General features: G+C 49.9%; 1 protein-coding gene across 2 annotated transcripts in view; it reads right to left on the bottom strand.

Moving 5' to 3' along the window:
• Nucleotides 1-16,635, bottom strand: part of HYDIN (HYDIN axonemal central pair apparatus protein) — a 443,140-nt gene that overhangs the window by 55,591 nt on the left and 370,914 nt on the right. For both annotated transcript variants that reach the window (XM_059713716.1, XM_059713715.1), the window contains exons 48-57: nucleotides 15,649-15,845; nucleotides 15,059-15,241; nucleotides 9,778-9,897; nucleotides 6,914-7,073; nucleotides 6,635-6,807; nucleotides 5,296-5,494; nucleotides 3,724-3,823; nucleotides 3,014-3,113; nucleotides 1,826-1,994; nucleotides 257-495 (exon numbers count right to left, since the gene is read on the bottom strand). In XM_059713716.1, coding sequence (XP_059569699.1) covers nucleotides 257-495; nucleotides 1,826-1,994; nucleotides 3,014-3,113; nucleotides 3,724-3,823; nucleotides 5,296-5,494; nucleotides 6,635-6,807; nucleotides 6,914-7,073; nucleotides 9,778-9,897; nucleotides 15,059-15,241; nucleotides 15,649-15,845 — 1,640 coding nt within the window. The remainder of the gene's footprint in view (nucleotides 1-256; nucleotides 496-1,825; nucleotides 1,995-3,013; nucleotides 3,114-3,723; nucleotides 3,824-5,295; nucleotides 5,495-6,634; nucleotides 6,808-6,913; nucleotides 7,074-9,777; nucleotides 9,898-15,058; nucleotides 15,242-15,648; nucleotides 15,846-16,635) is intronic.

Genomic DNA, 16,635 nt, shown 5'->3' with positions numbered 1-16,635 from the left:
TGATGACAGCCCTAGGATTGGTAGCTATAGAATTGCTTGATTGTTTGTATTGTTTCTTTTCTGCTTTCACTGTCTCAATAAATTTGTCTATTATTGAATAGAAAGGTCATAGTCAGACTAAAGGTGGGTCAGTCCATTCCCACCAGGAACAAGGGTGGGTCCTGCCCCCTCCCCGAACAAGGCATCTGGGTCCTAAATCCAGAGCCAGCACACTGGATTATGCTACCTCCCACCAATTCAGAGTGCTTACCCTTACCCTTTTCTTGGCAGGATGGGCACATCTCTCATTAGTTTTAAGATGACAAATTTAAAGTCAAGGGCGCCCTTGTTCTCCAGCGTGAAGGTGCAGGTCTTTCGTGTGCCATTCATCATGGAGCCAAAATTGATGAATGAGGCAGGGGAGATGCTGTACTTGCTGAACAAAGAACTGACTGACACGCGGATGGGAATGCTGGCGATGGTCTCTCCCCCTTCACAGACATTGGGCTCAATAACCTAGGCAGAGGAGGACAGTTGGCAAGTGGACTGAAGGAAACTTCCTTGTCTCAGTCCTGTAAGTCCACACACTTGCTGCAGCCATGAAATGCTTTGCTAAGCATTCACCATAAATTCCATACTGACTTGAGAACCTCATCATCCTTACAATTTATTGGTTAGACTGACCCAGTAGGAGCGTTTGGGGAACTTCCTCCTACTCTACATCATTTCCTGTAGTGGAGTGACTAAATGAACACTTTTACAGCCAGCAGTTCCAAGCCATTCTCCTACCCAGACATCTCTGTGAATTTCACTGGGCCAGTGCTATTCCTTCGTGTCCCTGCTGGAAACTACTTAAAATGAAATCTTCTACAGCAGAGATGGCGCAAGCTCCTGCAGCACCATGGGCACAGTACTAACCACTGCAAAGAGACAAAGAGTCTTTCCTTCCCTGCCTCTCTCTGCACTCTGGTAGGAGCTTCTGTGGCTGCAGCATGTACTTATACTGCTGCAGCTTAGAAACAGGCTCAGCAGGAGACACCAGAATGCCCACAGCCCCAGAAATCTTTGCTACAGCAGGCCCTGCCCTGCCATAGAAGCTGGATAGCCCTGTGCTCTGTAGTGTATGGGGGGAGGGGTTGAGCTGAATGGTGCCCCTCCCCCAGATTTTTGCCATGGGAGGCACAGCTCTGTGGCCGGTAGGGTATCTGAGGAAGGGAGGGTGAACAGGGCACCAGGGACAGTCCCCAGGGAGTCCAGGCCACAGGGTGCCTCTCAGCTGCAGCAGCCTTCCTGAAAGTCCATACATTATAGAATGCTGGGCTGCCTGGCTTCTATGGCTGGGCAGCATGGGGCTGTGCCTGCCATAGCGAAGGTTTCTGGGGAGGGAGGGGGGGATTTTGGTGTCCTCTCTAAGACAACGCACAGGGCAGGTGCATGTCTCGCCCCACCCTACTTACACTATTGTTCTACAGCCAGTCCACTCCTATATTTTTCTTACTATAGAGAATACTTGGCTAGGAAGGACTAAAACTGGAGCAGCTTTAAGCCACTGCAAGGTCAAGCTCCTTAACCCAGTCTATGTAATTTAGGAGAAGGTAGTGTTGGCTCTTTAAATTGATCTACTCCAAAGCTAGAACTGTCTGTTTGCCTCTACTCAGGAAGCATCAGGAAAACTGAGGGGCTTAGAAAAATACATGGATGGTAACACTGAATCCCTGAGCTAAGCTGTGCCTACACCTTTGTATAACTAGCAATGTACAGATCACAGGTATCATCCTAGAAGCATAAGGCACAATCTTTTAGCCACCAGGGCTCAGCTCATGTCAGTTCTCTTTACATCTCTTACCTGGCAGTGCAAGATTGGCTTGTCCTCAATCTTTACTTCCTTCCTGGAGTGAAAGGTGAGCTGGACCTGAGTGGGACGGTCAACAGCAGCAAGCGTCCCTTTTTGGGGCTGGATAGTGAAGAGAGACTTCAAATTTGTTAGGTTGGCTTCACTGGATTGTAGTATGAAACTGAAAGGTAGAGACAAAACAAAGATGCTGTGAGCTGACCTGTTCAGTTAAAGAACCACAAGCAGCAACGTTGCCAGAAACCAAAATTAACATCTAAGCATCAGACCCATTTGGACTGTGAAAAGGGTCATTAAGGTACCACTCAACCTTGCTCAAGAGATTCTAGACTAGACTTAAAACAATTAGGTTGATTGGTTTCTGGAGCCAAATTTTCAACAGGTCCTGATTTTTTTCTAGCCAGATGGTTGTAAGTGTAACCCACATTTGGCAGACAAGGTTCCTCGGGTGAATCTGATATCTTTTATTAGACCAACCCAAATGGTTGGAGAATAGTTATTAAGCAAGCTTTCAGGTTCAACAACCCTTTGTCAGGCTAAGGAAGTTTCAGCAGTTGGTGTGTGCTCTTCCTGGATGGAATGAAAAGTACGCATACCAGCCCAGCCCCTGGCTTCTTTACTTTTCATTCCACCCAGGAAGAGCACACATCAACTGCTGAAACTTCCTTAGCCTGATGAAGGGTTTTTGAACCCGAAAGCTTGCTTAATAACTATTCTCCAACCATTTGGGTTGGTCTAATAAAAGATATCAGATTCACCCGAGGAACCTTGTCTGCCTATATCCTTAGACCAACACGGCTACAACCTACACCCTAACCCACATCTGTAAATTTTCAGAGTTGCTGGGAGCAGGAATTGACAATGTTTTGCAAAATGGAGGTCCTTTAAAAAAAAACAAAACCTGTGTAATCCAAAAATAAACCATAGTTACAGGGGATTAGTTTATGCGTTGTTGTGTCTCTACTACTATTATCCTGCTGTACAGTGCAGAGTTGTTGGTGTATAGCAGGATTTTGCATCAAATATTTGAGTGAAGATCTCTGATCTGTGTTGTTTACCTTGTGTGTTCTCTAGCTATTCCAGGAAGAGATTATATCCATGAGAATACAGATAGAAACAAGGGCTTGGGAGGAGGGGCAGGAAACACTTACACCCTCGCAACCAAAATGATCAGTAGCTTACCTGTACCCAATCTCATATTTTCCTTTGTTCTTCAGGGACAGCTGTTGCCTACCTTCATCGAGGACTCTCATGACCCCAAAATCCAAACCACCATCTGTCCCTATAGAAATAACCACAAGCGGCAGGAGAGAGGGAGTGGAGATTCAGAGTCTGAATTAAAACCAAACATATCCTAACTACAAGATCTGCAACTGAAGCTCCAGAATGGTCCTTCATAGACAGTCTCCATTCTCAAGAGTTGTTCTGGAGGCTTTATGTCCTTGCTGCTTCCTAGGGAGTTCAGTTTTTACTTCCTTGTTTAAAAGTCTGTCTCTCTCTCCATTATCTGCACAGTGCTGATCTCTCAAAATTTTCTAGTCACCTTGTTAGATCATTAGCAAGTTAGGGTGCTTAATACTATTTGCATGCTCTCATTTTTTTAGGCACCACATGTAGGTAAATAAATTAAGTTACCTAAAGCTAGATTGCAAATCAAAGCACTCAGTGAAGTCAAGCACTTAGAAGTTAGGAGATGCCAGAATGAAGGCTGCCTGTGAAACCCTGGTCATGCCCTGAGTATGCATTATAATGGTCTATAATTGCATACTACTTTCCTACTGATTTCTGTCTCAACCACTCACCCACCTGGCCTACCTGCTTATTGATGAAAACTTCAGTTATTCTTAACAACACGCCCCAGACTAGACTCAGCTTGTGGGGGAAAGACTGACCTTTGGGGAAACTGATGTCCAGGGCAACATCATAGGCTTCAGCATGGACTTGGATGTTTTCAATCTGAACAATTCCTAGGATGTTTTCTGCGTCTGAAACCTGAAAACCAGCCAGCACTTAGAGCGCCCTTCTGACATCACACAAGGTTTTGCCTGCCAGCCATACTTCCCTGACTCCATCCCTAGTGCCTTCAGCCATTCAGCTTCATGGATTTCTCTATCCAGCTCATGAGTATCATCTCATGGGATGATACAATAGGATTTTACTTCTCTATGGGTGCGTCTAGATGGGATGTTTACTGTGGAGTCGCCTAATTAGCTCTGCAGTAAATGTCGTGTGTCTACATGTGCAGTGCTATTAGGTAATTCTCCATCCTTCTTGCATGGAAAAACTCATTGTCAGTTATGCTGACTGAAGTAAGAACAATATCACCAGTATTGTAAAGAGCTGTTGAGTGGTGAATGGCATTAATAAACCTCAGCCTAGTTTGCCAAATAGCATTTCTGAAATGTAGCCTTGCAGCATGTGGTGATTGCGAAGGAACTCCTGGAATGTCAGCTTTTCAGCAGTTTGCTGCTGTTTAAGTGCTATGTTGCTGGTCTTAGCTTGGGATGGGCCAGGGGCCACTGGGGAATTCTAATATATGTCATGTTATCTCAGGTGGGATTGACTGGAACCAGATGGGGCATGTCTTGTCAGAGATGGCAGCACCTAAATAAGCCCTATGAACAGGCCAACCTGCCTTGAAGATTTGTGTCTGTTCTTACATGACTCTGGGTGCGTCTACATGTGCCTTCCACTGTGCAGTTGTTACTGTGCACTCATTTAGTACTTGCTCTAGCAAGTACTAAATGACTGTGCAGTAACCACCATTACTGAGCAGTCCCAGCAGCGCACAGGTAGCTTCCAATCCTACTGTGCAGCTTGTTGGTATTGCACAGTAGCACCACTGGCATCACAGTTCATGCCCACTAATGCTGTGTCACTGTAGTGACAAGCTATGTTGTGTCTTGTGTAGACGTGCCCTCCATGACCTGGACAATAGCCCTAGCCAACTGGTCGAGACAGGGATATCTTGATCTTGGGTGTCCTAGGGACCAAGATTAACTCTGAGTCCAGGTTCTGGGTTGGCAGGGCTGACATGCAGTGTTTTTGTGAGACTCAGATGCTGAGAGGTATGCTGGATTATTTTTTATTCAGACAGATGCATTGGATGGAGGGGTAAAAAAGTCCACATGTCCAGTTGCTGCTGTGTCCAGCTTTCCTTCTCTATCTAATCCACAAGTGTCTCAGATACAATAAGAATGCCTTACTGGTTGCCAGAACATTAATAAAATGTGGCCTTACATGAAAGGCAACACCCCAAGCCAGTGATGGAGTACTGTGATTCCATAGTGATGCTGCAGGCAGCAAGCTGTGTCATTCAAAATATTTTGTTACTATGTTACCCACCCATTCCATTTGCCATGTGTAGTAACCCTCAAGTACCAAGCTCAGCACCAATATATTGATGTCCATCAAGAGTTGAAAGGCAGTTTTGATGTTACTGAGAGGGGATGGGTTTGCCTCACCTCTAGTCGGATGGTCTTCTTAATGTTAAGAGCTTTTGTGGCCCTAAAATTCAGCTGCAGGGCAAACTCCAAGTGGGGATCAATGATGCCCTGATCTTGCGGCACAGAGAAATCATCCCCTAGGTTCTCCAGGCCACTGATTCGCCAGGCTACAGGTAGAGGGGTGCTGTTCTTCAGAAAAAGTGCCTTGCTGTCTTTCCTGTGGAGACAGAAGGATGCTCAGAACTGTCCGAAGAAATTGTTTAAAGTTATTTCTAGTTCCATCACCTTTCCCTGCTCCATGCCAGCTCTCCAGTCCTATATAGGAAAGGAGGTATAGAGATATTCTAAAAAGCAGCAGGGCTTGGGGTTTCTGATTTAGACCACTGGTTAAGAGCATGTGTATCAAAGGTTTCCTTCAGGATTTCAGTTATCAGTGTAGGGGAGGACCAGGTTTGACTAGGGAGATGTGGATTGGTGTGAGCATGTGGACATGAGGTGTGAGTGACTGGTTCCTTTTCTACGTGTTACTGTTATTCTACATCATGTCACTGTGACTTTGAACCACCTTTGCAAGTGCAATTTGGAGTTTGATGCTTAAAAGGACTTGTTTAAATATAATAACAGAAATGGCCTGAGGAGACGTTGCATGCAAAGCTGCGTGCAATAAGGCTAGATGCTCCAATAGTGACTTGTGAGCATGAAGGCAGTGCTGCCCCTGGTGGGCACCCAAAATAGGTGCAAAGGAGAAAGGAAAGTAGGCCCAGATTCTCACCCTCTTCTCTTTTACATGCTGTGAACTTAGAGGCAACCTCAGAGTGGCCTGTCGGGAGTGGGGTGACTGACTACTGTTCTATGGCAATCTGGACAAGCATAGATGGAGCCCTTCACTGGAGATAGACTGCTCCTAGGATGTGGGCCTTGTGGGAGGGAGGATGTTAAAGGATGACATTTTGGCAGGAGATCTGAAATCTCATTGGAAAGCAAAAGGCTAGAGCACACTGACCACTGGAACAAACAGCACCCATTAGCAAAGCCTTGGGAGCTTCTTCATAGAGCATACTGGAACCGCTGGAGCACAGACTGGCTGGAAGTTGCAATAACACCAGCTGCTCTGGAGGTTCACATTGCTCATGCCTAGGCTCTCATTGCTGGGCAGTGAGTAATGGATGTTGGGGTGTTATGAAGAGCTACTGGAGTGATCACCTCAGCCGTCATCCTGAGCAGCCCCAGAGAGGACCAGAGAAAGTGGAGACAAACTGCAAGCCCTTGAGTCAAATGAGAAACAGCAAAGTAAGAACTGGCCCAGCTGGCAAGGTCTGGTTTAGCTGGAGGCTGGGCAGCCCTTGGGGATCCCAACCTGTGCAGGAGTAGCTTTTCAAAGTGCAGCTGCTTGCGGTCAAGCTCCAATTCTGGACGCACTCCTTGGCAGCAGATACTGAAAACCACTGGCTCTGGATTCTCTTTAATGCAGCAGACAATGCTGTCTTCAAATATGCCAGCAGAAGTAGGGTATGCCCATATGCTCAGCTCCTGGCACAGCACCACAAAGAGAAGCACAAAGCAGAGCATTTATTTGGAGAGAAAAATGACTCCTGAATAGGGATCAATCTGAGGGTGGTACCTGCTTGTTACCTACCTGCTTTTCATTGGGTTTCAGTGTCATGGTGGGTGGGTCCAAGAGGTATGTGTTTGCCTTGAAATCATGCTGGAAGCAGAAGTGAACCTCTGCTTCCAAAGGGGATATGTTGAGGATGGTTATTTTCTCAAAGTTACTGGGATATCGGACAGCCTTGTACCTGCAAACAGAATGGGGAACAGACTGTAAAGGAATCAAAGAAAATGCTTCACCTTACATTCTCTCAAGCTTGTGAACAGCAGGACAGCCTTAAACAGCCCCATCATGATCACCATCAATATAAGAAGCATTATAACAATGACAGTTTCTTACATGTGACTGAGTATCCTCTGCATATTCCCAGTTCTTGGATTAAGATGTCTGGGCCACTGAGAAGACACTGGATCCCAGAAGTGGGAATATATAGAGGCCCCTCAAAGAAGAAAAGGATGTGTCATTTTAAAGATGACCTGAAATGAAAAAAAATAAGTTGGGCTTGGACTCTCTTCCTCTTTTTTTCTTTATGAGAAACACAGCCTGATGGGCTTTTCCAAGAGGTTTCTTCTGTGTCTGGTTTTCATCTTTGAAGCATCAAGAAATTCTCTTGTGTTCTCTGTCTTTGCTGGACATCTCAGGTGTAGTTTCACATGGAAACTAAAATGGTTGAGGGGAGTCTGAATCTTTGACTAAGACAGACTTTCTCCAAAATGAAAAACAGACTTTGCATTTAAAAGATTAAAGGAACAAATGAAAAAACAAAGTGTTATACAGTTTGGCTAAAAAAAACCCTCTTTCCTACTCAGATTCCATTGTTTCATGATGTTAAAATACCACAGTTCTCCAATCATCCATAGAATTCCAAAAAGAAAATAACTTCATTTCTAACATTTTAAAAACCAAAAATGTTGCAGCAGCAGCAATGAACAGACAGCTTTTAGGCCTTTTTCAGCTATCAAAAAGTAACAGAACCTCTCCCTAGCTGCCCCCACCCCTCTCCCACCACTTAAAACCCAAGGTTTATTCTTTTGCCAACCATTTTTAAAAAGCCTACATACATACTGTAGCCAAGTCCTGAAGACTTTACTAATATTTATCAGTAATTTCATATATATTATAAGCCATTGTGACAATGCCTCCATTGTCTCTAGTTCTTTTCATTGGAACTCAAAGCGCTTTGAAACATGGGTCAGTATCTTTGACCTCATTCATTTTATACAGAGAAAAAACTGAGGCTTAGGGAAGTGAAGTAACTTGTCCAGCAGACCAGTGGCAAAACCGTAAGTAGAACCCAGATCTTCTGCGTTTCAGCTCAGGGCTCTATCCTCTGGACACCACTATTCCCCACAGAGTCTCAATGGAGTCTATAGATGATTTGCCCAAGCAGGAACTGATAAGGGTTGGCATACTGAATACCACTTCTCCTTAATCCCAGAAAAATATCCGTATTAGGCCTGTGCAAAGTGGCAAGTATCCGATTCAGATTCGGCCCATTCAGAGGGACAGTTCACTGTCCCAATTCGATTCAGCTGATTCAGATCTGAAGATTCGGCGCTGATTTTGAGATTTGGCCACAGACCAAACAGGCAGCAGTCCTTGAGGATGCTGGACACAGCTGCCTCCAGCTGGTAAGCCCGTTGTGGTGGGCGGAGGGGGGAGGGAAGGGGCGTGGGGGGCGCAGATCAACACCCCCACAGTGAGGGAGGGATTAGGGCTGGGACAAGTGGCCAGCCAGGGTGGAGAGGCGCAGGACTCAGGAGGGGGGCTCCTGCCACTGCATGCTGCCACACGCTGCCGGTCCAGGAGGGCACGGGAGCGGGTGTGTGCCCCCAGATTTGCATGGGGTGGTCTGGGCCAGGCTGCACTCTGGGCAGGTGATGGAAGGTGCTGGGAGTGGGGGCTATACTCTCCCACCACTCGCCCAGCCTCTTCACACCTCCCCGGACAAGCCACAGCTTCACCCCATCACACCCTGGTTGGGTGAGCAGCAGCAGGGCATGGGGGCGGGTGCGTGCACCTGGATCGGGGAGAGGCTGGTGGCAGGGACTATGAGGAATTTTAGGGTGGGTGCAGCCCTCCCATAGGCCCCACTCCACTGCGCTCTGCAGGGTGGGCGGAGCCAGGGCTGCGCTCTGGGTTACGTCTGGGGCTAGCCACCTGGAGCACAGCCCTGGCTCCACCCTCGCCGCGGAGCACAGCCTGGTGGCCGGTGGCTGGGGCTAGCCTCCCAGAGTGCAGCCCAGCCCACTCCATGCAGATCCAGGGGCACATGCTCGCTCCCATGCCCTTCTAGACTGGCGGCGCGCAGTGGCAGGAGCATCCCCTCCCTGAGTCCCGCGGCCCCACCGCCCCGGCTGGGCAGCTTGTCCCAGCCCCAGCCCCAGCCTCAATCCCTCCCTCCCTGTGGGGGTGTTGATCTGCCCCCGCCCACAACAGGCTTACCAGCTAGAGGCAGCTGTGTCCAGAGTTCTCAAGGACTGCTGCCTGTTTAGTCTATGGCCGAATCTCCAAATTGGTGCTGAATCTCTCCAAATTGATTCGGGGGCATCTGATTCGATTCAGAGCTTTTAATGGATCTCCTGATTTGAGTTGGATTTGGAGATTTGGTCGCCAAATCGGGCCAAATCTCCTTCAAATCGAATCGGCTACTGAAGCTTCACACAGCCCTAATCCGTATGCCTAAATGAGTACCGTATCTATGTGAGCTCATTTCTGTCATTCTTATTTTTGCTGTCTCCATTCCCTTTGTTTCTCTGAAGCCTGCTTGCCTCTGTGCTCACAGGCAGTATCCCTGATAGTTTATATGTTATTGTCATCACACATTGGACACGCAGCCATGCTGGGAGACTAACATGGTTGCCGTCTGCCTGTCAGAGAGGAACACATACCGGTCTCTCGACTTTCCGCAGAGCAGTGGGCCAAAATGGAATACCCCTGTGCTCATGACATACTGTTTGAAGATGATGTCATCAGGTTTCACACACTTCTTCAGGTGGGGAAATACCACTCTGGAACAGAAAAGTAGATGAGTGAGGAGCTGTGGAGTCCAATAAGCCTGGAACCAGAGCTCCTTTGAACAACTCCGAGAGAATATTTTCTTTTTATTGAAATTTGCTGAATTCTCAGAATTAAACTGTTGCATAGAGATGGATCAACTGTGAGGAAGTTCTGCCAGAAGGAGGACAAGGCCCAAAAGAACCTGCCCAGCTTTTTTTACTTGGCTCCTCAGCAATCCAGCTGTTGGGGAGGCAAGGGTCTGAAAGCCCTGGGAGCTCCAGCAGCTCCTCAGCAGCCCAGGCTGCCAGAGCACCCAGGATGGCTGGCTCCAGGGCCTTTCATAGATAATTTTACATATCAAACCACTCCACAAGATGGAATTGCTTTGTCTGCCCAGCGCTCCTTGTAAGAGTCAGCACTCTGTGAAAAGTGCAATCAAAGCAATGCTCTGGGTTAGAATACAAGGGAGTCAAGGGGAAAGGGACTTAATGGTGGGGGTCTACTACAGACCTCCCAACCAAGGAGAAGAGCTAGACCAGGAATTCTTAAGTCAGCTCACAGAGGTAGTTAGGTCAAAGGATGTGGTCATCATGGGTGACCTGAACTTTCCAGACATCTGCTGGGAAGAGCAGTCAGTCAGGTCTGACTGCTCACGTAGGTTCCTAGCCGAGATACAGGACCTCCATCTAACCCACGAGGTACACAGCCCCACCAGGGGAGACACCTTGTTGGACCTGGTGCTGGCCACGGGTGACGACCTGGTGAGGTTGCTCGACCACCCGGGTGACAGCGATCATCGCCTGCTGGAATTCACCATCCAGCGCAAGGTGGCAAAGGCCTGCAGCAAGGCAGTAGCCTTGGACTTCAGGAGGGCAGACTTCAACGAGGTAAGGATGGGCAGGCACTCCAATGCCCACGTCTATGAGGGGCTGTCAGGCTGGATGTGGAAGCACGCACACAACCAGTTGGTGCAGTCATGCCACATAAAGGTCAAGGCCTTGCAGGCACAGTGGGTTGCCATCACTGACCACGATTGTTGGTCGGGGAGTGTCCACAAGTCCATGCCCTTTATGCAGCAACTGATGGACATCTTCATGCCCCAGGACCCAGGCCATAGCTGTGTTATCTACAGCAGCACAGGCAATGTGCCCAAGCCCCTGACCTGGCCTCCCCGCCTGCACTCCCCTGGCCCCAGGTTCCGCCCTGCCCTGCCCTGCCTCCAGAATGCAGGGAGGCAGGAGACAGTGTAAAACTTTATTGAGCAGCCTGTGCCTCTGCTGCTAGGTGGGCACAGGCCTCTCACACATTGAGGAACACATTGATGCTGGCGGTGATGTTCTCCTTGGCAGTGGGAGCCAGGGACATGTAACACAGCCACAGGTAGCCCTTCAGGTGGTGGTGGAGGTTGTGGGGCAGCCCGGGCTTGCCCCTTGTGCCATCATAGCTCAGGGTCCTGTGCCTGGTGCACAGGCGTGCCTGGGGCACCATGGCCAGCAGCAGCAGCAGGGCATAGTGGGTCAGGCACCCCTCAGTCTATGCAAACAGCTCCTTGCACACCACCTGGGACACGCAGAGCAGGGGCAAGTTTGGACTACAGCAGTGCCACAATGGGAGGGCTGGCCCCAGGGCACCTCCCTGGAGAAGACCCCTGTGGGGAGGGTTGGGGTGCGGGCAGTCATCTGGGAGCCTTGTGCCCCCTAAGCTCAAGCGTCATGGGCTAGGAGGCAGCGCAGGAGACAAGCTGGCCTGCAGGGGGAGAGAAAGGAAGCAGGGTCAGGAGCTGTGGCAGCAAGTGCTGCCAGGAGTCTGGCCTGTACTGCACTGGGAATGGGGTGGGGGAGGCAGGCTGCCTGTGGCCAGCACCCAGCAGCTCTCTGGCCCCCGGGGAGTGAGAGGGGATGAGGGGCTCGGCTGGTGGCCGCCTGGGCCCAGGCCCGCCCGCCTGACTTACCATGGTCCCTGGGCACCTGTGAATGCCTGACCCCCAGTCTGAAGCTGGGCAATGAATGGCCCCTGCTACAGTGCATCTTATCTCTGAAATGTAGCAAATTTACACAAACAGCTTATTGCTCATGGCTCTAAAAGAGTCTGCAGCTGCACTTGGGGGAAAGTCCACACTTGGTAGCAGGGATGAGGCCTCATGGTCACCACCGCCCCCAGCTGCAGCCCTGCAGATGCGCTGGCTCCACCAGAGGAGGACCCAGGACCACCTGGTCATGGTGTTGGAGGACCAGCTGGTGGGCACATGGGCCTGGTGGGTGAAGGATATGGTCCACCAAGACAGGTGTCGGGTGGAGGAGGACACCAGCGAGGACGCGCGGGACTGATGCAGAGTTGCGGGACCAGAGTGAGAAGGTGCAGGACCAGGCAGACAAGGAGTTCCAGGCACAGCTTCTGGCCCTGGAGCACGAGCAGATGGAGGCATGGCAGGAGCAGAATGCCATCCTGGCCCAGGCAGTGCAGGTCACAGATGACTGCTGGGTGCTGGATACTAGGGCTATGGGAAGCTTCAGTCCCTGATTCGATTTGGTGGAGATTTGGCTCGATTCAGTGGCCGAATCTCCAAATCCAAATGGAATCAGAGGACCCTTTAATCTCTCCAAATCAAATCAGAACCCTCAATCGATTCAGATTCAGAGATTTGGACATAGACACAGCTTTAAATGTTTTTTCTACATACTTCTAGGTAGCAGGTGGCTCATGAATGCTGCGATGCTGGGGTGCATGGAGCATCCCACAGGAGCACAGGGGGTCCCTCCAGTGCACTCCCCAGCAGACCCAGAAGTGTACCAGAAGTACTTTTCGTCCACTTCCAGGTTCATCGCCGAGTATATGGAGGGCCCCCTGCACTCTTGTGGGATCCTTCATGCACCCCAGTATCACAGAGATCACAAGCCGTGCCTGGTACCTCAAGGTATGCAGAAAAAATGTTTAATGCTGTGTCTGTGTCCAAATTGCTGATTCTCTGAATCAGCACTGAATCTTCAGATTTGGCCCAATCGAATCAGGGACAGTGATTGGAATCAACGAATCAAATCACTGCCCCTGATTCGGGCTGAATCCGAATCAAATACAGCGCACTTCGCACACCCCGACTGGATACCATTCTGGCCCTGGTTTGCCTTTATGCTGCCTGCTGCTGGGCCTCAGAACCTAGCTTTTCCTGCCCCCTGGCAGCCACCCACCTCCCAGCAGCAGGCTGCACCTGGGCCTGGGAGGAGGTCCTGTGCCACCTCCAGCAGCCCCTTGCTCAATCCCTGCCTTGAGTCTGGTACCACCCAGCCCACAGCCACCACCTTGGGACAGCTGACAAAGAACATTGTACATAGTTTTCATCAGGAAGGTGTTTAATTGGTGGTGGGTGGGATGGGTAGTGGAAGGCCTCTTTGTTGAGGGGGGAGGGGGCTCTGTTTGTTGGGGAAGGTGTGGGGAAGGGGCTGTGGTTGATGTGAGGGTAATTAAAACTTGTTCTTGTGAGATGTGCCTGCAGTGGGCAGGGTGCTGGGGGTGGGCAGCACCGCAGACATGCTAGATTTGGGAGTACTGGAGGAGATGATTGGCCAGTTCCTCCCATACCTGGTGCCCTGGCCCCTAGTGGTGGGTGCGTGGCTCTCCCGGGGCCTTAGCGGGAGGTGGCTGCTGTTGCCACCACAGCTGGTGCTCCCGCTGCCAGGTGTCCTCCATGAGCTACACTTCCTCCTCCCAGGCCTCATGGATGTTATACAGCACACAGGCTGTGATGACGACCTGGGGGACATTGTTCTTGGTGATTTCAAGGCAGGTGGTATGCCAGTGGCCCCTGAAGTAGCTGAATGCACACTCCGGCAGGGCATGGGTCCAGCCCAGGCACCAGTTAAAGTGGGCTTGGTAGGGGTCCAGGTGGCTGGTGTAGGGATGCATGAGCTAGGGCAGGAGCGGGTAGGTGGGTTCCTGATGAGGAGGGGCAGGACCGCCACAGAGCTCAGCTGTAGGTTCAGCACCCCCAGTGCGAAGTGCCCACTCTTCACTAGGCCTGGCAGGCCAGAGTTCCTGAAGACGTGGGCATCGTGGGTGTTACCCACCCAGCCGGTGCTCATGTGCGTAACGCCCCATGGTGGTCCACGATAGCCTGAAGCACCACAGAGTGAAAGCCCCTCTGACTATAGTCAGGCCGGTAGGTGGGGTCTACCTCCAGGACGGCCTTGTCCACACCAAATAGGTGGCTGACATACCACAGGCTGGCGGGCGTAGCCAGTTTGAGCAGGGCAAGGGCCAGCTGGGGTCTGCGGGGGGGGGAAGCTTGGGTGTCCTCCCGCTCCAAGTGGCCTGGGTCATCCTGAATGCCTCCAGCCACTGCTCATTATCCCAGGTGTGGTGGACGACGTGCCGTCATCAGTTCTGGCTGGCCTGGCAGGCCCAGAGGTGGTGGAGCTGGAGGCCCAGGAGGGCGAGGGTGGCCCTGGCAGTGGCACCCTGGTGCCTGTCATTGGCGTCCCTGCTGGGGTCTGGCTAGGAAGACATGGTCGATGTGGCAGGTACACGGTGGCAGCCCTGGGACAATGCATGGTGGGTGGGCAGCAGGGAAGTGGCTGGCCAGAGAGCAGGAAGTGGGGCTGCCTTTTGAAGAGGGCTGCTGGCAGCTGCAGCTGGGGCCTGGAGCTCCCCCTCGTGGAATCATGGACCCATTGCAGGGCCCTGGGAAGCAGAAACAGATTGGCAGCAAATCTCCGCCCACTTCCCTGCATGTGTAAATGTCTGCCTGGCACCATTTACACATGAATAATTTACTCATGAGTAAACTGGTGCCACAGCAAGTGCACATGTAAATACACCCACTGATGTGCTAGCAGGTTAGCACCCAGGAGCAGGGACATGATTTAGGATAAAGGCAGAGGTGTCCAGCTTCCATTTAACTATTCCTAGTGCATTACTTTTTTCTGTCTGCTAATTGGTATGTGAACTGCAGTAATTTAGACTCCCTGAATGCCCATAGAGTGCTGTCCAAAGGTTGTATATGCATTACATGTTGGTACATGGGTCTGTGTCTAGAAGGGCTCAGAGCAAGTGTGATATGTGTGGGGGGGAAACTGTAATGTGCTGTCTAGTTTAGCAGTCCAGATTTCATTTAATCTTCCAGAGAATCTGTTAAAGAAAGCATCAGAGAAATTTTACTGTGAGCATGCAGGTACTTACCTGGGGTCCTGGCTGATGGTAGGATAAGTGCATATACCCCTGAGGTAAATCTGATACTGACGGCATGTGCCCAAGATCTCAAAGTTCAAGGTCTGATCAAATTGCCCTGGGACAATGGAGGAAAAATGTATCTTCAGGGTCACTTCTCCATGAGCAGGCACTACCCAGCGGAAGCTGCTCAACCTGGTGGTTACAGAGAAAGCTTCTGACATTTCATAGAGTTAAGACACCAAGAAGGACAGGGTAACTCATGAAACGTAACACAACAGGTATCCCAGGTAGGCTTACAGGTCAGGGCTTGACACATGACAAGGACATCCCCACTCAAGCACCTGCAGACCATGCAATATCTGTGTAGCTGATTCCTGCTGTGTGATGTACTCCCTTGAAGCCGACCAAGAAATGACCATTGGAAAGCATGGCTGCTCCCTTCCTCAGTGGTATTAGCCACAAGGAATATATCACACCAATTCTAAAACAATTGCTCACTGTTTGCTTTTGAGTGCAACTCAATGTGTTTGCTTTGGGTATGAGACTCTCTCTATATCCCCCTGCTGGAGCACACTAGGCTGTATCACTTGGTAGCTCACCTGAGGAACTTTTCCTGGGACTGTCCCCCACTCATGGTGTTTTGGTTTAGGTCAGTCAGAGGTGTCAGTGGTCCAGGGGCTGTTCCTGGAAGGCCCTTCCTACTGCGACCTGTGCTGCGCTTATCCTTTTGAGCCTCACGACTGGGCTCTGCTTTGTCCTTCTTCTGTCGGCCTTTGGTTGGGGTGGCCTGTTCCTCCTGTAGCCCAGTTCAATGGAGGAAATGACAGTAAGAAGCGACTCAGGGGACTCCAAAACACAGGCAGCATAAGACATTACTGACCCGTCATAGTACATGGCCAAGCATAACAGCACTGATGGATAAGGAAAGCCTAGAGCAGTTTCAGAACCCTCACTAGCCCCCAGTCATAATTAAACAGTAGGAGTTGCTGCACAGGGTCATCCCTGAGATAAGGCCTTGCCCTTAGTAGCCAGTGAAACAGATAACAAGTGCCCATTCCACACCAGAATAATGGCTTCTCTGTGCCACTTAGGTTAAAGCCTTTATTGCTTGGTGGGTTTTTGTTTGTTTTTTTAATTTTACCATGGAAACCTCTCTATACCAAATGCCTGCAAAATCCTAACCATAACAAGGCTCATGGGTTGGCTTTTGTCACTTTTCATTCTTTGTAATTTCCTTTGAAAAGGCTCTTCTTCTTCTTCCAATCCCATCCCCTCTTTTATTGAATGGCATTGACTGAACAGAGCTGAAATTCAATTTGTCATTTATGTAAAGGGAAATTGGAGAAAAAGAGGTCTTTTTTATCTGCTAAGGCTCACATTCGGGTTCACAAGGCAGTACTAAGCCTCAAAGCAAACCAGGGAGCTATGGTTCTTTAAAGATACTGATGGTAAGGGCAGGTAAATAGGAAACAATTGAGCCAACTATTTTTAGAAACAGGCCCAGGTAACCACATGCCTCCTCTGTGTGCACAATTCTATGCATGTAGCATTGAATCAACTGCTTGTGTAAGTGACTGGTCACAAGT

Source organism: Alligator mississippiensis, chromosome 10, assembly GCF_030867095.1.
Source record: "Alligator mississippiensis isolate rAllMis1 chromosome 10, rAllMis1, whole genome shotgun sequence".
Classification (NCBI taxonomy): Eukaryota; Metazoa; Chordata; order Crocodylia; family Alligatoridae; genus Alligator; species Alligator mississippiensis.
The sequence above is the reverse complement of the archived record's forward strand: the minus strand, read 5'-3'. Positions and strand labels throughout refer to the sequence as shown.